At 45.9% G+C, this 23,454-nt stretch overlaps 1 protein-coding gene across 1 annotated transcript in view; it reads left to right on the top strand.

The window, feature by feature from the left end:
- The first annotated feature begins 7,104 nt into the window (after window positions 1-7,104).
- The window catches only part of LRIG1 (leucine rich repeats and immunoglobulin like domains 1), a 115,536-nt gene continuing 99,186 nt past the window's right edge, over window positions 7,105-23,454 (top strand). Inside the window, exon 1 of the mRNA XM_086697630.1 lies at window positions 7,105-8,024. Within this exon, the coding sequence (XP_086553756.1) occupies window positions 7,807-8,024 (218 nt within the window). The 5' untranslated portion in view covers window positions 7,105-7,806. The remainder of the gene's footprint in view (window positions 8,025-23,454) is intronic.

The raw sequence follows: 23,454 nt of genomic DNA on the forward strand, positions 1-23,454 counted from the left end.
TGCGGTCCGTGAGTTCGAGCCCCGCGTCAGGCTCTGGGCTGATGGCTCAGAGCCTGGAGCCTGTTTCCGATTCTGTGTCTCCCTCTCTCTCTGCCCCTCCCCCGTTCATGCTCTGTCTCTCTCTGTCCCAAAAATAAATAAACGTTGGAAAAAAAAAAAAAAGTTTTAAATGCTTACGTAAAGAATGTAGCTCATGGATAAAAATGACGGTGAAAAGCACATAATATGTGTCAGTCTATATGTTCATGATAAATTTGAAAAGTGTCAAAACCCCAACTATCCTTTTAAAAACAAAAATAACAGTCCATAAAATTCTCAAATGCTTCTAATTAGTCTGAATGCATCTCAAAGAACAAGAGAGTTGAACGGCACGAGAGGACTTTACCAAAGTGTCATGGGCAGCGGATGTTTCGAATGCTCTCAGTGAAGGGGCAGTAATGCCAACCACATGCTTATGTTTTTGAAATTATTTTATTAAGGGCTCTGTGAAAATGTGGAAAATGTAAGCATGCACAAGTGCACATAAAAATACATAAAGTGCAGGGGTGCCTGGGTGGCTCGGTCACTTAAGCATCTGATTTCAGCTCCAGTCATGATCCTGCGGTCTGTGAGTTCCAGCCCTGTGTTGGGATCTGTGCTGACAGCTCAGAGCCTGGAGCCTGCTTTAGCTTCTATGTCTCTCTCTCTCTCTGCCCCTCCCTGGCTTATTCTCTCTCTCTCTCTCAAAAATAAATACTTTAAAAAATTTTTCAAAACACATAAAGTGCAAAGAGTCTATCTTTGTGGCAGGAAGTGTTTGGGGAGACAGTCACAGGAGACGTGCATTTGGGGTACATAGGATTCTATGAGATAGGCACCATGAAGCCACCCAGGTGCCCCTAAGAGGCTGCTTCTTATATCGACCCTCATTCCAGACTCTCAGGATTTTGAAATGCTGATAGCTTTCATAAAATTTTTCCTGTGCTTCTTAATTTTAAGTGGGCAAATGGATCCTCTGGGGGCCTGTAAAAGGCAGATCCGGATCCTGTGGGTCTGGGATGCGACCTGAGATTCACATTTCTGACAAGCTTTAGGTGATGTTGTTGCCGTTGGTGCATGCATTTGGACGGCAAGCTTGCTTAAGATGTGGAGAGGGGGTGCTTGGTAAGTGTCCTTCCTTGCAGACCAGGTGGGGCTCAGGCAGCAAGTGTTGCCTCTCTGTCTACCCTGTGCCTGAAATTGTGCTAGACAACAGGACTAGCAAGACAGAGCTGAGCCTCAGGCTCTGAACGTAATGAGCGGACAGTCTAGAAGGAGAAATAAACACACAAAATAATTCAAATAGAAAAGTGAGAAGAGAGTGGCTGGGTGACTTCTAGCACAGGCTTGGGGTCCTGACCCAACCCCTAACTAGGGTGTGGCTCGGGTAATTGGATTGACCAGAGTCGCGGTATCGTCATTATGAGTTGAACTTTATGGTGCCTATCCCATAGAATCCTTATGCGACTTTGCCGAAATTAAGCCTTCCTGTGAAATAAGGTCTAGTGTATAGGAAGAGCTCAGTAAATATTAACCATTATTACTATACAGCGTTCCTGTGTTTGCGGTGGTGAAGGCCAATATATTTATCCTAAAATTTTTAGCTTTTTAATCGTAGAGGAAAATCTGGAAAGCCATTAGCAAGTATGGAAGAGGAAAGCAATTATGTCCACAAAATCCTTGAGAAATAAGCATCATGAAGCATCTCTTAAGATGTGTATTGACTATAAAGCATGTGTGGTGATGGTTGAGATGGAACTTTGATTTAAGGTTCTATTGATTCTTGATCCTGTGTGACCTTGACGCTATCACTTAACCTCAGCCTTCTCATCTACGAGGTGGGAACAATAACAACTGTCATATTCAAAATTTGTGAGGCTCAAATATCATAGTGGATCTTTGGTGTCCACAGAGCTGGCTTAGAATCTCGGGCTTGTCACTTATTAGCTTGGGTGGCCTTCGGCGTTTTTCTCGACATCAACCTCAATGAAAAAAGTATGTAAAACACTCAGCCAAGTGACAGACACATAATAAGTGCTCAGTAAGTGATAGCTGTTGTTATGACATGAATTACTTGGAAAAATATAACGTACATGACTTCACGGAGATTATTATTATAAGTTATGATAAATGTGCTGTTCTTTATATACATCATAGTGTTGCTACTTAGGTGTTGGCAGTAAGGTATAAACTGTGATTTTCCATCCCCCTCCCCTTTCACGTGCTGTTCCAAGTGACATTTGGAAAGGCAGCCAATGGAGGGTGAGGGGTGTAGTCCCTGTTGATGATGGAATTAGCACATCTCTTCATCATTGAAGCTAAGAGGCTGCTTTTTAAAAAAATGTTTATTGGGGCGCCTGGGTGGCGCAGTCGGTTAAGCGTCCAACTTCAACCAGGTCACGATCTCACGGTCCGTGAGTTCGAGCCCCGCGTCGGGCTCTGGGCTGATGGCTCAGAGCCTGGAGCCTGTTTCCGATTCTGTGTCTCCCTCTCTCTCTGCCCCTCGCCCGTTCATGCTCTGTCTCTCTCTGTCCCAAAAATAAATAAACGTTGAAAAAAAAATTAAAAAAAAAATGTTTATTTATTTATTTTGGGGAGTGGAGGGGTGGAGAGAGAGAGAGACAGAGAGAGAGAGAGAGAGAGAGAGAGAGAGAGAGAGAGAGACTCCCAAGCAGGCTCCACACCATCAGCCTGGAGCCCAGCGTGGGGCTCAATCTCACAAACTGTGAGATCATGACCGGGCCCGAAACCAAGAGTTAGACAGTTCACCAACTGAGCCACCCAGGTGCCCCTAAGAGGCTGCTTCTTATATCGACCCTCATTCCAGACTCTCAGGATTTTGAAATGCTGATAGCTTTCATAAAATTTTTCCTTATCCATTCAGCAAACCGGTTAAAATCACAAATCCACAAGGCAAGAATGTGGGTGAAGGTTTGTTTCTGGTAGAAGGTAGACTGCTGGTTTGGGTCCCTGGTTGCTTCTGCTCTGTAGAAGAGGGCAGGGAGTTGAGCATTCTTTCGTTTTTCCTTTTTTTAGTTTATTTATTTTGAAAGGGAGTGAGCAGGTGTGAGTTGGGGATGGGCAGAGAGACAGAGGGAGAGACAGAATCCCAAGCAGGCTCCACATTGTCAGTTCAGAGCCCCATGTGGGGCTGGATCCCATGCACCATGAGATCATGGCCTGAGCTGAAACCAAGAATCAGATGCTCAGCCGACTGAGCCATCCAGGTGCCCCAAGTTGAGCATTCTTTTTATAATGAAAGCTTGGCACCATTTGGGCATGAACCAGTATTCCAATAGCCAGAGGTTGCTCAACAGAACATAACCTTTTCCCACCTCTGCCAAAGAAAAATGTTGGAATGGGGGACAGAGGAATCTCAAGATTGACTCTTCTCATATTCCATCCCTGAACTCACTAGCTTCTTCTCTTACCTTCTCTGGATGATCTACCTCCTTGACAAGATTATTGTGAGGAAGGAGTTAATGAGTATACAGCTTTCTTTTCCTTGGGAGAGAGATACAAAACAGGCTCAGAGCTGGGCTGTCATCACCCAGCAAGTCTTCAGGGGTTTTAAAGGTAATTATTAACCCTTTGTGGCATTCCTGGGGGTGGGGAGAACACTCTATGCTGAAAACACCTACTAAAAATTTCCATCTATGCTATGTATATGGAATCTCAATTTCTTCAGTGTAAAAATTCAATAACCTTGAAGATCAGCCTTGGATGTTGGTAGCCCTAAGCAGTTTATACAGGCCCTTGTGTGTCTTCTTTCAAAGCAGACCCTTCCTTAACTGTCTTAGCACTCAGGTCAGAAGTACCATTATCCTTGTTCTCCATTTGAAAAAACCGAGGTTTAAGGAAAGGCTTCATGGTAATGAGGCCTGGCTAGAGGCCATGTCTTCTGACTGCTGCCCTGTGCTCTTCTGAGGTACTGAACATGATATAAAGCCTCTTCTAACAGTGAGACAGGACTTCTGAATCTCAGGGTTCCATAAAACCGCCAATTATCACCACCTAGAACTGTAACAAACTGCCATGATTCGGTCCTACGGAATTTGTGTTTAAAAAGAAATTCCCATGATTAACCTGCTTTGTTTTGATTTTATCATTTGCTTCTCTCCCCACTTGGTGATTTTAGGCTATTTAGATTTTGGGTTCCTCTTTTTCAATGGGTTGAAAATGATCAATTACTAGGGCTTCTGTATTCAAGAGAGACCTGCGGGGCGCCTGGGTGGCTCAGTCAGTTAAGTATCCGACTTTGGCCCAGGTCATGATCCCGTGCTTTGTGGGTTCGAGCCCCGTGTCAGACTCTGTGCTGACAGGTCGCAGCCTGAAGCTTCCTTTGGATTCTGTGTCTCCCTCTCTCTCTGCCCCTCCCCTCCTTGTACTCTCTCTGTCTCCCAAAAATAAATAATAAAAAACAATTAAAAAAAAAAAAGAGACCTGCTGTGATTCTCATGGGGGATTTATGCCTGGAGTTTGCTCTTCGGTGAATTAAAATGAACTAGAAAACCGAAAAGCCTGGATGTCCCCTTCAAGGAATAAAAAAATATTTAAACTTGTGAAAAGGGCAGTGGAGGAAAATGAGGACCCAGAGTATCCAAATCAACTGTTGCTCCATGCTGAGTGCGCCAAGACTTGCTCTTTGAGGAGCAGGGACATGGACTCCCTTAGAAATTTGCCATTGTTGTTGCCATTCAGGTCTCCCGATCCCAGGTTGCGGCCGCAGATGAATTCTCTCCTGAGCCCGACATCGCTGCTCTCCAAGCCCACACTCTCCTTTCAATCACAAGCAGGTTGCTAGTATGTGGGCAAACTTCCATACATGGTATGGGGAGCAGACATGACTTCATGCTCTGCTGTAGACGAGAGGAATTGCCAAGGCTCAGGCGCCCAGTCCCCCCAAGTGTTCCCTGGTGTTGGAATCCTTCTCTCTGGCTGCATGGTAACTAGACCACAGGGGATGCTTTAGATTTGTGGGCACACCCTTCCCTTGTAGATTCTCAAACCCAGCCTTCAAAATTTTGATGTCCCAAAACAGCATGGCACAGGTACACCCACAAGCATTTGGAAAACATCTGATAAGAAATATCCATTTTACAGTACTTCTAATGGAACAGCCCTGAAAGATAAGTCTAGGTCAGCAGCTCAAGAGGTTCAATGAGTTCAATTTCTTTTTGCTGTGTATATTGTTTCGTTTTGAGGTGGGGGTCAGGCTAGGAGGATCTGATGGTTTTCTTGAAGGAAATGTTCATGGGTATTCTGCATTAAATTACTGTTTTGTGTTCCTTGGTCTTGAAAAGTTTAAGAAACATTGACATACAGGACCTCTTATATTTGGGGGTCCTTCAAATTCCATTCCTTGGCTTATTACTATTACTATTACTAAGGCATTATAACAAAGAGATACATTTCTTCTTGTCCAAATGGAAGGTGTGTGTTTATGTGAATTACAAATGAAATATAAAAGCTGGTGAAAGCCCTGGGTAGAAGGGTCAGGTGCAGCATTTTTCTGATAATGTTTCTTGGGAATCATATTTGGATTGATTTACACACATTGCTTTGGGCATCATTGCTGAGATCATGCAAAGAGACAGAGAGAGAGAGGGAGAGAGAGAGAGAGAGAGAGAGAGAGAGAGAGAGAGAAGTGAGCACCATTATCTGATAGCATACTTAATCAGATGAAGGGAGAGGAGAAAAAAGGGGGGGGGGGGGAGGAGGGAATAAGAAGGAAACCAGTAACCATCAGACAACCAAGCCCAAACCCAATTTCACTTAAAGAAAAGCTCTTCTGGTTGAGGAAAAGTTTAACATCTCAATTCAAACAACCCCCTTAGAATACTTCAAACATGGAACAAAACCCTTTAAAACTGTTTTTGCTTTTTTTCCCTGAGAAATGTCTCCTCTCCTCCGGTTCCATAAAACACAAGTCAGATTTCATTTGCTAGAGCAAATGTTTTTCAACAGACTTGACTTGCTTAATTTTCCTGACAATGTGTGCAGTCAAGTTAGAAACTTGCATACATTTGGCAAGGGACATGAGACACCAGCAAACCAAAACGCCCAGAGGGGCAGCTATATATTACCGGGCTAATCTTTTCCCTTTCTCAGTGTGTGTGTGTGTGTGTGTGTGTGTGTGTGTGTGTGTGTGCGCGCGCGCGCGCGCGCGCACCCGCCCGCTCTTACGTTTTGGATGCGCTGTCGTAACACATGGCTACTATGTTCGGACTTGTAAGGGCTAAAGTTAGAAGATTTGTAACAACTACTATTTTTCTCACTGTCTCCTAGGAGTACTTGAAAACTGGCTTAAAAGGACCTGATTTAAACAAAGGAGCAAACAAAGCAACCCCTTTTTCGAAGGCTGGATCATTTTCAGAAGTACCCTTTAACCAGGGTGGGGTTGGGGGTGGAAGTGTGTGCACCTTTGAGACTTGGTTTCTGCAGCACACATTCATTTTGGTAATCCAGGACATCTTGCTGGGTGTAAGAGGTCAAGAACAAGTCAGGAGCAGAAAGGAGCTTCAAGTTGTGAGATGAGGAAGGCGGCTACCCCTAATGAAATAAGTAAAGATGCCTCAATAGGTAGGAAATTTGCGGAGTTTTAAATCTGTGTCTATGCTCCTAGAGGGCACCTGGAAAACGAGTGTAGATTTGCTCTATATCCTTGGCTCTATTTACAGCCAGGGAAGAAGAGAAGAAACTTTTTGGTCAGACTACTGCAAAGTGGAGGCGTTACCCTCTTTATCAACTTTCTCTCCTCCCCTAGCCCCAGAGGGCATGTCTTTCCTCTTCTCTCCAGTCTGCATCCCGCTTTTCCACTACCAGACTGCAAGTCCCCTTTAAGACTCGGAGGACGCCTCACCCTTTCTCCTCCCAGTCCCCCGCCCTTCACACCTTGGGTGGGAAAAGAGAGTGGGGCGGGGTGGTCGGAGGGGCGGGATCATGGTGAGCGCACCAATGGCTCTCCAGGCTGGTCGTCCTGGTCTCCAGCAGCCAATGAGCAGCAGGCAGGGGGCGTGGCGGGGCGCTGTTGCAAAGCATCCAACGTGGGCCCGCAGAAGGCCGCGGGGCGCGGAGCCCAGGGGGTGTGTGAGGGCGAGCGGCCGGGGGTGGAGCCTCGGGGACCCGTCGGGGCTGGGCCGCGGGGAGGCGAGAGGCAAGCGACTGATTGTTCCGCCGCGAGGTCGGCTGGGCTCTCGCCTCGCTGAGGAGCCGCGCACAGCCCGGAACTGCGCGCGCGCGCTCTGCTTAAGGCGTTGGGACAGCCAGGCGCACGGGGCCCTCGAAGCAGTGCGGGGGTGACCGTGCCGTCCAGCCCGGAGTCGGCTGCCGGGCGCTCCGAGCCGAGAGGAAGATGCATTCGGGCGCACAGCTCAGGCTGCGAGGCTGAGCGCTTTCTGTGCAGCAGAGGCAGCCGCACTGCCCTCGGCCGGCGGCGGCGGCAGTTGGCGTGCGCGGGGGCTCAAGATCCGGCCAGGAGCGCGGCGGGAGGACGAGGAGAGCCGGCCGAGCAGCTCTTGCCCGGATCCGTGGGCTTCGCAGCGAGCACAGCCGGGTCGGCCCGGATGGGCGCGGGGCTCGCGGCCCCAGCCGGGCGCTGCGGAGCGGTCCGGGCACCGGGGGCCCGCTGAGCGCCGGAGCCGCGGCAGCGGGGGAAACTTGTGCGGGCGGCCATGCCCCGGCGCGGAGCCTAGTGCCGAGCGGAGCCCCCGCGGACCAGCCGGTGCCTGCGGTCGTCCGGGACCTCGCAGCCCCCGCGCCCCGAGTTCGCCGCGCGTTCCAGACAAGATGGCGCGGCCGGTCCGGGGAGCTTTCGGGGCCCCGCGCCGCTCGCCCTGTCCTCTCCTGTGGCTGCTGCTGCTGCTTCGGCTGGGGCCGGCGACGGCTGCGGCCGGCCCGCGACCACCCTGCGCCGCCGCCTGCACTTGCGCGGGGGACTCGCTGGACTGCGGCGGGCGCGGGCTAGCAGCGCTGCCTCCGGACCTGCCCGCCTGGACGCGGAGCCTGTAAGTGCCGCCCTTCCCCTGAGCCCCGGGGCGCTGTCACTTGGGGACGGGGAGGCTGGGGTGCTTACCCGGGAAGGGCGTGCGGATTGAGGGGCGTGCCTGTGTGTGTGTGTCGCGGTGGTGAGATCGTACATGGGGGTCCGGAGGGGAAGAGCGTGCCAGATGGGGGTGTGGAAGTGAGAACGTGGGTGGTGAGGGTCCCGGGGAGAAAAGAGTGTGCCTCGTGGCGTTTGGAGGTGAGTGAGCATAGGTTTTGGGGTGTAGAGGTGAGAACGTGGGTGATGCGGCTCCATGGGAGAAAAGGCTGCCTCGTGGGGTCTGGAGGTGAGCGAGCATAGGTTTTAGGGTGTGGAGGTGATTGCGCCCGGGGCCTGAGGGCGATCTGGGAGGTAGAGTCTGAAGGTGAGGGAGTGTGAGTGAAGAGTGTGGAGGCGAGGGTGTTTGTGCGTATGTGTGTGGGTGGAGTGGGAAACATCTGGAGGCGAGAGTGTGAGGAAGTCTGTCTGGGGTCTGCGGGTGTGTGTTTCTTTTTTTCCTCTCCTGTAACCCAACTCTTTGGTGTCTGAGCTCCTTGGCCTTCCAGTGGGTAATGAATGAAGGTGACTCTTGGCTCCAGTCTTCCATTTACATTATTTATTAGCGAGAGTGCGCGTGTAGCAGCCTTCTCCTCCCCCAGGACCCCGTGGCCTGACTTGGCTGTGGCCACGGTGGAAGGTTGCCTTCCCCGGAGCAGCCCTGAGTTAGGGGACTTGGAGAGTTCCTGGATCTGTGATTGCTGGGGGTGCTGGTCTCTTTCCACCTGATGGGCATTAGGGAGCTGTGTTTCCAGACCCTTCCTTTTGGATTTGATGGTCCAGTAGGGTGGAGCCCACACTTGAGCATTTATCCCCTGTAAAGGGTGCAAATTAGTTTTGGAGTTGTGTTACTTCAGGAGAGGGTGCCAGGGACTTGCTTGATTTAAGCTGTTTGTTTCACCTGAAAGACGTTCTGTTCTGTGTTGTCACAGTTTTGGCCTATCAGGACTTAGTGGGACCCTTCTTAGAGGAGAGTTGGCAGGAAAAAACTGCATTAGACTTCACTAAATATGGTAGAGTATAATAGCCTTTTTTCTACTTTTAAGAAATATGGTCCTGAGTCAAATCCTATCGAGTTATAGGTAATTAGCATCTATGCAGAACTATGAGTACCTTCCAGAAAAGGCCTAGCTTGAGTCATCTGCTTTTTAGTTGGATAATTGGACGTCTTTCCTAGAATGTAGAGGGGCACAGGAGTGTCCTCAGACAGGACATTCAATGTTTGAAGAAGGGACAACTGATGACATAACTTTTAACCAACACCTGTGGCTTGAGCTAAGAAAAAGTGGTCTGGGTATCTGGCTGCTGTGAAGGGGAAAGAAGAAAAGTTGGTTCCTTTCTCACGTGAAGAGCCGGTGCCTCTGAAAACGGGGTGCAGATCTTTAACTCGCGTCTTGCTACATATTGCCTAAGGATCAAGTTCTTCAGAGTTCTGAGGCTGGACTTTTGTTATGGTTAGCTTTTCCCCTGCAATTTTCTGCTTTTTCTATGTGATTCGGTGACTTAGTGAAGACCAGTGGTCATAGTGGGGGGTTTAATAGAGGCAGTGGCTGTTAAGTAGTAGGAGATAGAGCCCAGCCTTGCCGGTAGGTAGTATTTCATTTACTTGGGGCAGTCTGAGGTATTGTGGTTTTTCCTTTACGTTTTCTTAGGATAGTTTTTCAAATCAAATCACGTGGGCAGAATCAGAATAACTTCTTGAGTGTTCACCTGTTGGAAGAATGACTACCAATGCCATATGTTCATGGCATTGTGGGGAAGGCACTTAGCTCAGAAGTAGTGACTTTGCAGACAGCATAGGGTGTCCTGTTATTGGCACTTTCCTGTGGTCACAGGATCCACTTTGCCTTGTCCTTTAATTTTTGGAGCAAAACTACTGGCCGTTTTTTTGGCTTCCTGTTGCTTGGGAGTGACGTTTCACATGACATAAATACCTTTTAAATTGCAGTCTTGTCTCTTTCACTCACACATTTGATGACCAGTAAATACCTAAGTGGGTATTTTGAGCTTCAGTCGATGTGATTATGCTGATTATGGTGTTAACTGATTAGATTTTGAGATGTGAATAGTGATTTCTGATTAGTATGTGTTAATACCATGTTCACTACAAAGTGGGTATCTTTTGGAAAATATTTGTAAAGTTATTTTTCTGGTTATAGAAAAATGAAGTGTGTTGTAGTGTGTGTGTGTGTGTGTGTGTGTGTGTTTTCTAGACCAGATTTCTCCATTTAAATCATTAGTCTTATTCTGAGTTTTCTATCAGGATAGTTATATGGTTTATATTCCTGGCTGTGATTCAGCAAGACTTTAGGAGAGAAAGTCTCTGTGTATAATAAAATAAAATATCTTGTAGTTTCACCAAGTTTATACCCTTAATCCATTGTGTCTAGAAAATTGCTTTGAGCTCATTTATAACCCCATGAACTAGATTTACTGCAGCTAGTTCAAACAATTTCAGGCTGTGGGTTTGAGATAGAAGGGGACCTGTGGTTTTATGGAAGTTTTTGTTGTTTTGTTTTTTGCTTTTGTAAACAGTGCATCTAATTTTGGAGTTGCTCCTAGGCTTAGCGTAGGCAAAGTAAAGTTTCTTACTAGTGAACGTAAATGCAGTTTGAATAGAAAAAATGGAATGGCGGGGCGCCTGGGTGGCACAGTCGGTTAAGCGTCCGACTTCAGCCAGGTCACGATCTCGCGGTCCGGGAGTTCGAGCCCCGCGTCGGGCTCTGGGCTGATGGCTCAGAGCCTGGAGCCTGTTTCCGATTCTGTGTCTCCCTCTCTCTCTGCCCCTCCCCCGTTCATGCTCTGTCTCTCTCTGTCCCAAAAATAAATAAATGTTGAAAAAAAAAATTAAAAAAAAAAAAAGAAAAAATGGAATGGCACTGGTAGAAGGGAAAATACATTCATTCCTGGGGCCTCAGGATAACTTATTCAGCACAATAACTTATGGTTGTAGTAGTTGAGCCATAACTGAGTCTGCCATCCCATGACGTAGGTGAGATTGGCATAGCCCGACCAGCACATTCATAAATAGCACCAAGCACTGCCAAGCCTTATTCCAACTTCCCAGAACTTTAGAAGAAGTTGAACTTCTTAGAACTTAGATGTTTGCTTTCTTTGAAATTATTTTTGAGAGCATGGCTTCAGAAGCTGTTTAAGCAGTATTAAATACAACTTACCTTAGACTCTTACCTGTGCCATGAAGTTGAGCACAGTAGGTTGCTAGTTTAACTGTTCTGGGGGCTGCATGGTGGCTCATGGCATTGGGATAGGAAGGAGGGCAGGCCCTGGAGGAACAAATCCGGGTTTTCAGTGGTCTTTTTTGTGGAGGGAAGACAAGGCAGAGCTTTTTAAAGTAAGGACTTTCACTCAAGGACTCCGAGTGGGGTTATCCTGAGCCACGTTAAGATGAGTGTATTGATTTGGGTCTCTTTGTGTTAGGTCTCCTTATGCCAGTGCAGGACCAAGCCAGGGGCTTAAATCTAACCTTGTGGGTTTTGGCTCCAAAGTGGTGCTCAGGATTGCATTAGAAAATAAGCACCAGCCCAGGTTGCCATTGTAGTTGTGAAGCAAAGAGGGCCTTTGTCTTTCAAATTTTACAGCTGTGCTGGAAGGGCCAGGTGTGCAGAGTGTTGTGAATTAAGGATTTGGAAAATACTTCCCATCCTGTTTATGCAAATTAGGTTTAAAGTAACGATGACCACATTGTTCCATGAACCTCAGCTAAGATTCGCGTGTGTGTGTGTGTGTGTGTGTGTGTATGAGTGTGTGTGTTTTGAGAAGTTGATTATTGTCAGGGTTGCCCTGAGGTCTTCCCTTCTGCCCGTTATCCTTTTTGTGGCTGTATGTAAAACTGGAGAACTCAGCAGACCTTCGCCATCTTGTGATTTATGAAGATGGGCAGCGGTTGTTTGGAATAGGGAACCTCAGAAACACAGGTTAATGGCAGAAAATCTGGAAGGTGCAAGTGCTCTCCGAGTTTGAGGAATAATTAGTTTGGGCTCAGGTCCTTGTCTTTGCAACAAGTGTCAGAAGCGTGGCCTGGCCTCACTTCCCCTCCGTGGTGAAGCACTTGTCTGTTACTAGATCTCCGATACCTGTTTTTTGCGTAAGGGAATCTGGCAAATAAAATTGGGTGCCTTGAGAGAAATGCACACTATTTAAGTCCCTCTGACGTGAAATTATAAGCATCAAATGTAATTTTTGAATACTGTTAAATTACGAATTGTACAGAGACTCCCACGTCCCCATAGAAGTGAACTGTGTTGGCACACAGTTGCCCCTTGCCTTTAGGATATGTCAGAACTGTTCGTGGCCTCTTTCCCAGGGACTATTTTAAAAAGAGATGTGCTCCTCTCTTTCCAGAATCACATTTGGTCGCTAGATTTCACAGGGTTTGGGCTTTGGAATGTGTTGTCAGGAATAATTCATCATCTCCAAAAGAGAAGACGATTCAATGCAATGTAATAAGAGCTCGTTCCTCCTGGATGTCCTGACGCCCCGGTCCTCTAGCTCCGATCGTTCAGTTAAGGGTTTCTCTCCCTGCAGTGTTCATTTCTTTGCCTGGGTTCCCCACGCAGCCTTCCCTGAGCACGTTGGGATGGCCTCTGGCTGACCTTTTCTCCCTGAGACACCGTGCTCACAATGAAAGGGCCTCTCCCCCATTCTGTAGAAGTGTCTCCTTGGTGCAAAGGCTTTTCAGCATCCTCCCTTTCAGGGCGGACAGGAATGCGAGAGAGCCACTAGGGTTTTTTTTTTTTTTTTTTTTTTTTTGTCACTTAACAATGCACCTGGCCCAGTTCTGTGCACCTGCTAAAGCCCTGAAGGCCTATGAGCCAAGGACGGGGAAGTTGTTTAACATAGCCTATGGTTATTTTAAAAGTGACATCCAAACGAGAGAGAATCTGGAAAAGGGATTCATTGAATTCAAAGTCTATAAGTAATAATGGATGTTGGTTGTACCAGGGTCTTGTCTTTTCTTTTTTTCTCATTTGTGTAAAACTCAAAAGGATTCTTCTGACTTACCCCATGGGTTGAAGAACTGTAAGTTTCATGAGCAAGCCTAATTTTCAACTCCTTTTGAATGAGCTTGGTGACATTTGTTCTCTGGGGACCTTCCCCCTCCTCAGCAACTGCAATTTGAAACCCTGGGGGTCTTTTAAAACCCAACAGGACTCTGGGCTGTGTTAATATTCAGAGCTGTTTACAATGGATGCAGTTTCAAAGGCTGAAGGCATTGTCTTGAGACAGGAGGGAGGAGGGGGGGGAAGAAAAATTCCCAGGCAGAGGAGGGGAAATATCTAAAAATCCCCAATGTTCCTTGACCTGTGGGAAATTCAGGGACTGTTAGTAGTGTTTGGTGGTTTGTTTTTTGTTTTAATATCTTAAGCATGACATTGAGTCTATGGGGTCTAGTCCATCTACCTCATGGTTTCGGTTCATGTTGTGTGTCAGTGATGTGATTGTCTTCTGCTTTTGTATCAAGTTGAAGTGTGAGAATGAACAAGAAGCTCAGATCTGTTTGTATCTCCCCATGCAAAGAAGTAGGACTTTAAAGACCAGAGGTTAAAATTTTCACAACCATTTACCCTCTTGGAACCTGCACTATCTATCTGTCTGTCTGTCTGTCTGTCTGTCTATCTATCTATCTATCTGTCTATCTATCTATAGGGTTTAATAGTACAGACTCACCAGTTAATTGGCCAATTCTGTGACTGTGGCTAATAAAGTTTCTACTGAAAAACTTTATACGTGACCATTGTTGTCATGAAGCGAAATGAATAGATAAATCAGGATTGTCAAAAAAAAAAAAAAAGAAAGAATATTGTGATTTGTGTATGGTATAATTGGAAGTTGCCAATTTGTATCCTAGTTTTTGTTTGTTTTTGGAGGGGGGTATGCTTATGAATTTTTCTTATCCAAAGGGTTTTTGCCTTTGTATTTCTATATTATATAATCTAATTTTTAATAGGTGGTTCTTATCCAAGTATGTTATGCGTAGTCTTCTGAGACACAAGCCATAAGCCTAACTGCTTACAAAAGTTACTCGGTTTCTTAAAAAGCTGTTCCCCTAGGGGCGCCTGGTGGGTGGGTGGTGGGGGGCTCAGTCGGTTAAGCGCTAGACTTCGGCTCAGGTCATGATCTCACAGTTCCTGGGTTTGAGCCCTGGGTCAGGCTCTGTGCTGACAGCTCAGAGCCTGGAGCCTGCTCAGATTCTGGGTCTCCGTCTCTCTCTGCCCCTCCCCTGATACTGCTCTCTCTAAAAAGTAAATAAACATTAAAAAAAAAAAAGCTGTTGCTCCATTTCCCTGGGTTTCATGCTCATGCTCTCTGTGTCCTGCCTTTAGTTGTTCTCTTTGTCCTCAAAATGAGTGTTCCCCACTCAGCTGGACCCTGGGTCTTGGGGTGGGTTATTGGTGGGGAAGAGATTGGGCGAGGGTGAAGCTTTCTTCTCTCTCACTCTGTTAGATATGTGGATGCCTTCATCCCTGGTGATCACACCCAGCACATACCCTTCTCTAGGGAATAGTGTTAAGCTTGAAATTATTTGTAGGGACCATCCCTGGGTCCACCACCCCAGAGCTAACATGTGATTTGGGGCAAATCTCCTTGTTTCTACAAAGGGGATCCTAATATTCTATGTGCAGGTACTATGAAGACAGAAAACACATGGGTTTAGCCCACTTCGTCGATGTGAGTCTGTCAACTCGCTGGTGATTGCGGAGCACAGCTCGAAGGTTAAAGCCTTGGTAGTAACTCAAATTTTGCATCTTCTCATGGCCAGGCCCTCCACGTCAGATTTCCTGGTGACAGAGGCTTCCTAGGAAAAGTTCCCTTTTCCTATCTGAAGGGCTTGTTTTGGAGTGGGCAGTTGGCAGGGCTCACATCCCACTTGGCCTTCTCTCATGAAGTTTTTGGTGATTTGTAGAACGTGAAACAAGTAAAACTTCATGTGCCCTTGGGAATCGCGGAGCAACCTGGCGGGAAGCTGTGAACAGTTGCAGCAAATTAACAAATTATGCAATTAGCAAAAATTATTGAGGTGGTTTATAAATGTATTCCAGTTGTGCAAATACTTCTGTCAGTTTAGCATTATCCTTTGGGAGGTGGGTGTGCGAAGGAGACCGAGAACTGAGAGGCCCTTAAACTAATAATTTTATCCTATTATTTCCCTGGTTTCATTGAAACTGAGCCCTACTGAGACGCAGGTCGCGCCTCTTAGTCAATGGCTCGGAAAAATGCAGGTGCACTCCTCCAGACAGGGGTTAGGTTACAGATTTTGGGGCCAGCTGAATCCTGCGCTGTACCCATTTCTCTTTGGAAATGTTTGAGGGTGGAGGAGGGGCGAGGGGAGGTGATTGTTGGGTTGTATGCAGAGAGCTGGAGAACTCTGACATTTTTCATGTGTTTGGGTTTGTCTGCAGTTGTATTGTACGGGGACATGGGTGGTGAGCACAGGGTCATTTGAGGAATCTGGCAAGGATGCTATCTGAAAAGACATTTGCTGTTGATCCTCCTGCACCTGTACCTGCGTCCCTTCCCCAGTGAATGGCCACAATTCACAGCCTTGCCCACATGAACGGCTGCGATTGTTGGCGTCTTCATTACTATTTAATCTAGCATAACCGGTAAAGCCCATTGTGTGAACAACCAATCCGTTCATCTCTGCAAGTCCTAATACATCTTGGTTTCCTTATGAACCAGGATGCAGGTTCCAATCACTGCTTGTTCAGTTTGTTTTGGCAAAAGGTGGCATTCAGAGAGTTTAAAGAAAGCATGGCCTGTCTCTTTTTCAGCACTTTGCATTGATTTTTCTTTCAACTTTTGTGGTGCATAGATCTCCAATCTAAAATCTGCAGGGTTTTGTTTTGTTTTGTTTCCTCAAGGTCTCATTATTAGGAAGAAATGAGGGAGGGTCTGTCCAGCAAGCAGAATTATCTAGATGTTGAGAAATGAGGTGCAGATACTGGAGGCAAGTGCTCCCCCTACCCCACCCACTCCCTGTCCTTTGTTCCTTGTACCAATTTATAATCTGTCATTCAAATAACTTGCCTCTTATTTTAGGGCGGTTTTTAAGAAATGTGAATTTGAACAATATTTGAAAGAAATCATTTAAGTGTTCTTCTGAAAGGAATTGTGGTTAAGTTATATTTACAGAATGTTTATTGAGCACATACTGTGTGTGCTCTGCATTTATATGTTCTTGGAATAGAGGTGGGTTTTTTTTTTTTCCTTCTTGTGGGAGGTGCTTAGAAAGTTCTTTTGGCCTAGCGTCCTTTGCCGGAGGTGTGCAATTCTGATGAACTCTGCTCACTCCCCATGTAGCTCTTTATTGGGATGTTTCAACTGTGCTATTAATTGCTGATTGGAAGCCATTAGTGAACAAACATGATTTCAAAAGTGTAATTTAAAAAGTGATATTTCAGATATTGTTGGTTAACAGAGGGGTAATTAACTGTTGGTTGTAGTTAAGTCTTGAGTCAGAATTGAGTTAACTGTTGTTTACTTTGCAAGGCCTGACCCTCCAGCTGTGGCTACTTGAGGCTGCTTTAAATAGAGTTAGAGGCACCCTATAAGAAAATCCTCCAAAAGCGAAGAACTCGGTTCCTGGAACCCTCTGTGCTTGATTTCAGCTTCACACAGACTTGAAAATGCTTTTCTTCAAGTAGCTGCAGAATGGTTTTGTTTTGTTTTGTTTTAAGTCCATAGTTTAATTTCTCCTTAGCCTTCGCTGCCGTTTTTATTTGGGAGACCCTTTCAGGTTTTAACGCTGAGCATCACTTCCTTAGGAATCTGAATGGGAGTTATGTTGTTCCCCAAGTTCTGTTCGCTTATCGTGGTTTATGGAATTATTTCCCTATTTGTGAAAATTGAATTCAATTTCGATTATGGAGTGGTCCGTGGTTTTTAAAGCTGTCCAGTGTGGTCCGGTTAAACTCATGGATATATTAGGCTTAATTAAATTCATATGATATTTGATTAGATACCATCTTACAGCGAATTCTACTTTTAGAAAAGTGGAAGCACATGCCAAAGGGTTTAAGAAAAATCTATGGGTGGTAGAAAACTGACAATTGAGAAATTTCGACTATGCATTTAATTTCTGTTTTGCAAATTGGAATAACTACATTCTTTTATCCGGTTTCAGCAGCGCGGTACCTCGGTCCATGACCATGCGTCTTGCCTAGGTTTTAGTTTGCATTTTACTTTTAATTTGGGGGCTGCTCAGTGATTTCTCCTCTCCACCTGGGCTGGTGTGAGTTTCTGGCACACGGGCTCCCAGTGCTTGCAAAACTTATAAACAGCCAGAGGAACTCATTGCTCCCAGGAAGTTGGTTGATGATGCAGAAGCTGCAGCTTGGTGGGGATGGGGTTGCCTTCTGCCTTGGGAGGACAGGAGGTCCAGAAAGCAAACTGAAATGTTCTGTAGCTGTGAAAGCCTGCCTCATCCCAAATTCCTCTGAACATTTCCTCAGAGATGGTGTCTGTGTAGGACTGTTGGCCACGGGCGTTTGACCTCACCGAGGGCTGTGCTTTGCCCAGGAGAAAAATCCGGAACCCTTCTGTGGACATTTTTGGGTGCTTTCACAAGTTCCTTTGAAACCGTACTCAGAAACGATTAAATTATATTGAATTCCAGACTGTCCTAAAATAAGACTGGCTGACCTCAAATATTATTTGCTGGGGGGAGGGGGAGGGAAATTCAGTATATGTGAAATCTTGGAATTCAGTACATCTTTCTGGACAGAAAGGCTACATTTCATGAAGCTTCATAAAGGGGTTCCTTACCAAAGAGGGATAAAAACTATTGAACTGAAAGGAAACATTAATTTTCTTAAATTCTGAAGGCAGAAATGTAGTAGGCTGAAAAATAGCCCATGGCTGCGTATCAGGAGACCTTGGGGTTTTGTTCCAGCCCTGCCCCTGATTCACAGTGTGACCTTGGGCTAAATAATTAATTTCCTTGCTATGAAGGGATGTACGACTTCTATGAGTCCTTATTTTCAGGTTTATGATTCCATCCTAATTGAAGCAAAGAGGGAATAAATAAGCTTACTGTTCATCCGATGGCAAGTATTAGAAAATGGATGTGTGTGTATAACGTACTTACTTACAAGTGATCTTTGCCTGTTTGGGGATTCTGAGTGGAATCCTCAGATGCATACACAGGGCAGCAAAGGCTGTGTGCATGGAGACACTTCAATGAGTAAGCCTTTAGGTTTTATCGAAGCAGAGCAAATATTCCACGGTATTTCTTTCTTTGACCATTGCCTCTTTTTTCCCTTTGGAAAACCCCAAGAAAACTATGGAAGCTAATGCAGACCTATTTTACATCTTTGATTGAGCTTTTTAAGATTTAGATAAAAAAAGGCACAGAAATTAATGGTACGGTTTTCCGAAGAGTTGCTTATCTCTGCTTTTCTCGGGGCCGCAGCATCTCAAGCAGGCCTTCCGTGCATACTTGGGATGAGTGAAGTTGTAAGTGAGGGTACTGCCTTAAATTTCTAGATGGGCCATCTGTGACAGATTTAAGTAGTAATCGCCAAAGGAAAGGCAGTGAAACACCACCTTGTCTGTCTTTTCTGAGCCGGTTCGTCGCGGTGGGAACATGGTGGGTATCAGAGCAGCTTTTAACTCTTACCAAGAGAGATGGTTTGTGTGTATCTTTCAGGGTAGAAACCCAATGGCCTAATATCTAGAGTCCCGTGGCTTGGTTTCCCCGATTTCAAAGTCTGTCTCTCACTCTTTATTTTGGTTGGGTTAATACCAAAGCCACCCATCTGCCTGTGTCATCAGTTTCCTCTTGGTCAGATGCTGTTCTTGAAAATTGTGAGCCTGTCACCATTGGACTCCTTAAAAGACTTTATGTATCGTGCAGAATCTAGAAGTTTTTATCTTCTGTGTCGTGGCCATCTCCCTTTCTTCCACATGGAGTTTATTACTGCTTTCAGTGAACCGTCTTGGGCTTTTCTCTTTCTTCCACTCATTCTTTGTCATGTAAATTGTCATGAGATGGAACCTTTGGATTTTTTTTCTCTTTTTTTCTTTAGAACAAATCCTTGGAATGTGGAACCTTGTTTGGGGATACAGCTAAAATGCAGTGAAGTTGGGAGGTACAATTAGTGGTTTGGAACTTCTTGACAGGAAGTTTAACAGGAATTAGGGGACTACTTTAGGACTAAAGGAAATAATCCAAAGAACTAGAATTTTTTTTTAAAGCATTCCCCTTTTAAGACTTAAAAATGGCCTTTTTTCATGTGCTTTCGGAGATCAAAATAGACCAAATAATCTTCCCATCCTTCTGAGCCTCTTTTGTTAATGTCAGACATTCTCTGTTTTTCACTTGACCTCATTCACTCATTATTTACATATCTGGTCCTCTCTCAGGATTCTCAGAGTCTCTCAGGTTAGTAAGTTTTCACACATCGCTGTCTTCTTCCTCCAGTTAGATTTGAAAGCCTCGGGGATTGTTGAGTTTCATGTACCAAGGGGCTCCTGGTAATTATTTGTTTATTGACCTGTGACTTTCCTTCTTGGGGCTTGGTGCATCTTTTCTGAGCAGAAAGGATCCCATGTTACCATTGTTTCGTAAAGGGCTTCTGATGTTTACCTCCAAAGTGTGATTCCTCCTGATTGACCTGTGTGGAGGACTTAAGTGTTTTGAGATTTTAGATGCAAGGAGTCAAAGGCCATTTTCTTTGTGTTGAGGATCTGTTTTCCTATCCAGCATTAGCTGACGTGTAAAGGGACAGTTTCAGAGGCGAGTGCTCCTTGCAGACCTTCTGTGAAAAATCATAGCTTGGGTTTTGTCTGAATTTTTAAAAACTGTTTATTTTGAGAGAGAGCGTGTGAGTGGAGGAGGGGCAGAGAGAGAGAGGGAGAGAGAGAATCCCAGGCAGGATCCACGGTGTCAGTGCAGAGCCGGACGTGGGACTCATTCTCAGGAACCCTGAGATCATGACCTGAGCTGAAATCAAGAGTCAGACGCTTCACTGACTGAGCCACCCAGGCGCCCCTGGTTTGTCTGATTTTCTGTGGCAGGGTGAACTTTTGGAGAAAATGTTGACCTAGAACAAAAATTATGGATGGTCCTCCCTTCCTTTCCCCTTATTTTCTCCTTTCTGCTTGAGAACCACTTCAAAGCATCAGATGTGTTGGTGCCAGACGCCATGCAGTTATTGTTAAAAGAATTTGGAAATATAATTGAAAACAAACTTTGTTGAGCCGAGTAGATCCAGGCGAGTTCTTATTTTGAGGGAGAAGGGAATTCCAAGTTTTTCCTCTATTTGGAGCTGATGTCTCCGAACACTTGTTCTGCGAGATGAATCATCTGTGAATTCTACATCTGGGAGTTATATATTGGGAAATGGCATTCTTTTTAAATGCAGAAGAAACACAAAAGCTTAAAGTTACAGTGTAGTTGGAAAATTCTAGTCAGAGTTTAAAAAAAAAAAAAGCATTGAGGTGAAATTGGCAGAATCGCTGGACATGAGCTTGTGATACCTAAAATAGACATGCCCATGTATGGAAAGCAACGTGACAGCCACGCTTATTAATGGGGACCCCTCCTCTTTGTTTTGAGACCCATGAGATTTAAAAAAAAAATGTAAACATCAGCTAATTAGAATCATTAGTGAAGGCAAATGGGACTTGAGTCTGAATTTATTGATGCATTTGTCTTGAACACTTCAAGTAAGCTCAAGCCACGTTCAGCAGCAAAAGGCCCAGAACAGTGCAGCGTTCCACGGTCTGCTGGGGAAGATAACGACGCGTCCCCTTTGTCTACAGAGCCCCCTTTGTTCCACACGCGTGGTTGTAGTGGGGATGAAGCAGCCATGTTGTTAGGGGACACAGGGGTCAGAGGGGTGGCTCTGGAGTCCCAGCTGCCTGGGTGATCTTGGACAGTTAGCTTCCCTCTGACTCGACTTCCTCTTGTGTTAAATGAGGGTAATTGTAGCGCTAACTTTGCTCTGAGGGCGAAATTGAAATGACGTATAACTTTCAGAGGAGAGTCTGACACATCGCAAAAGCTTAAGAAAGGTGAGCTGTCACTGTCACAACCACTGCAGTAATTGTAGTTCACATTTTTGCAGCAGGAATCGTGTCCTGTAACGTAATTATCATGTTAGGTCTGTGAAATACGTGCCCCTCTGCATGATACACGAGTCCGGGAGGGGCTGCGTGACTAGCCCAGGGTCTAGCGATTGCCAAAGCTAGAACTCAAACCTGCCTCTCCGTGCTGGTGTTTCGAAAGAATACGGTAAGAACTGGTACTGTCGGTTTTCTTGTGTTTGCCCTTGCTTCCCTTTCTGTGAATTCTTTGAGGCCAGGGATAGGTCCTGCAACTCTTGGGGCCTACAGCACGTAGCCCAGTTCCGGCCAGTGCGGCCTAAATGGTGTCTTGACAGTGATCTTGAAGAGCGTGCTTCTTCATTGGCAGACTTGTGTGTCAGAATCCATTTTTGGTGTGCCCCTTTGGTGAAGGGGGTGGTAGCAGGCACATATGTCTCACCATCTGTTGTTTATTGTTTCTGTTAGGTTGTGGTTTGTGTTCCCGTTCCGTGTTTCTTTGGTTTCTGGAGCAACTGCGAATATTATATGCTCGGGGATCAAAAAAGTAAACTATTTATAAACAGTAAAGTATCCTTGGGTTTGGAAAGTGTTTTTCTCAAATGCATGTATATTTGGTGGCTTTATGATAATCTCACTGATGTATCGTGAGACAATTTGTAGACTGAGGCACATGTAAAAGTCAGGCGAGTCATAGGCTGGCCTTGTGTAACCAGCTTACAAACAGCCTTGGTGATAAGGCCCTGGTGTTAACGCTGACCTGAGTGGTGTATTTTTAACTCAAGAACATATAAACAGTTTAGCCTGCCGTTGGAGTTTATACTCTGCCTGAAATCCTTGGCATGCCTTGAGTCCTGCAGCCCTGGGAGATACATATGTGGTCCTGGGAGAGTGTGGTAGCCACCAGTGGTCCACTGGCCCCCACCCTTCACCTTAAAAGAAAAAAAAAAGATCCAGCAGAGAGCTGGAAGGAAGAAAGGGAGAATTCCTCAGTGGTTTTGTATGATAAATTTCATATTCAGCTTTTCTTCTCTATTGTTTCATTAAGGCATATGGGTTTTAGGGGGCACGGGGGAGGTTTTTCTCCTACCTGTTTGGCCAACCACGCCCCGAACCCCCGCCAGCTACAGGGTCTCTGCAGAGTCACAGATTGGAACATGACTCCTACCGCCTAAAGCTTTGGCTGTCCACCCACATCTCCAGCGTTCATTGTTTCTTCCTCCGTGGATCCCTGTGCCCCGGCCACCACGTGGGACTTTTTCCATGCCCTTATAATACTGCCTGTGTCACGTCCCTCACATCCTCTTCCCTCTGCCTGGAGAAATATTCTTCCCTCCTACTCATCACCCCTTAGCCATCCCTTCTCTTGGAAACCATTCCCAACCTTCCCTGCTGGGTTAGAAGTCTGCCTTGAGAACTCTGCAGTGCTCGTTGCGGAAGTGATGAGTCGACCGCTCTCTGACTCCCGCATTCGTCTGTAAGCTCCCTGAAAGCAGGGATTGGTTTTGTGTCTAACCATACAATTGTACATCAAGAATCTGGCCCACATTCTCTCGATGTCGATGTCGATAGAGCCATTGGTGTTCATTCTGTGTGGTCCTATTAATTCAATAGAAAGACATTTTCTAAGTACTTAGGATAATTTAGGCCCCCCGGGGGCTCATCTGTCTGTACATTTTCTAAACGTACCTTGTCTGTTTGATAGTTTCCTCTGTTTCCCACCAAATATTAGTGTTGAGAGACTTAGAAGAATGGAAAGGAATAAGAAACAAATAGTTGGATTTGCAAGATGATAGGCAATTTCCCAGCCACATTAAGAGCTGACCGTGTTGTTTGTCCCTCTGTTGTGGGAAGGTGGCTCTTAAATCCCATATCCAAGTGTTGTTACTGAAACTCTTGTTCGTTGTAAGCACTGTGTGTGACCTGTCTCCCACATGGGGTCCCTCGTGTCGCTTCCCTCTTGGATCTCCGGTGGCTCTCCTTGGCAGCTGGGCCGGACCCGGCTGCTCTCCTTCATGTTGTGTTTGGTGAGGGAGCCCACAGTGCATTTCCCAACTCTCATCTGCTCTGTTGCTGGAGCTGGTGTTCGGCGTCTGTTTTATTGAGGGTTGACCCTGCAGGGAAGAGTTGTTTCTTACCTAGACTGAGGCTGTCTAGACACCTTTCCCCTTGTGGTTATTCTGCTCAGTTTATGCTGAGCCCTGGCCAGGCAGCTGGTCTGGGTTGCTTGGCTCTTCTTTACTTTCCTAAGGCCTCTACTTTCACAAAAAGGATGGTCAGGCCAACGT

Source organism: Puma concolor, chromosome A2 (assembly GCF_028749965.1).
Source record: "Puma concolor isolate L17-30 chromosome A2, mPumCon1.1.hap2, whole genome shotgun sequence".
NCBI classification, from domain to species: Eukaryota; Metazoa; Chordata; class Mammalia; order Carnivora; family Felidae; genus Puma; species Puma concolor.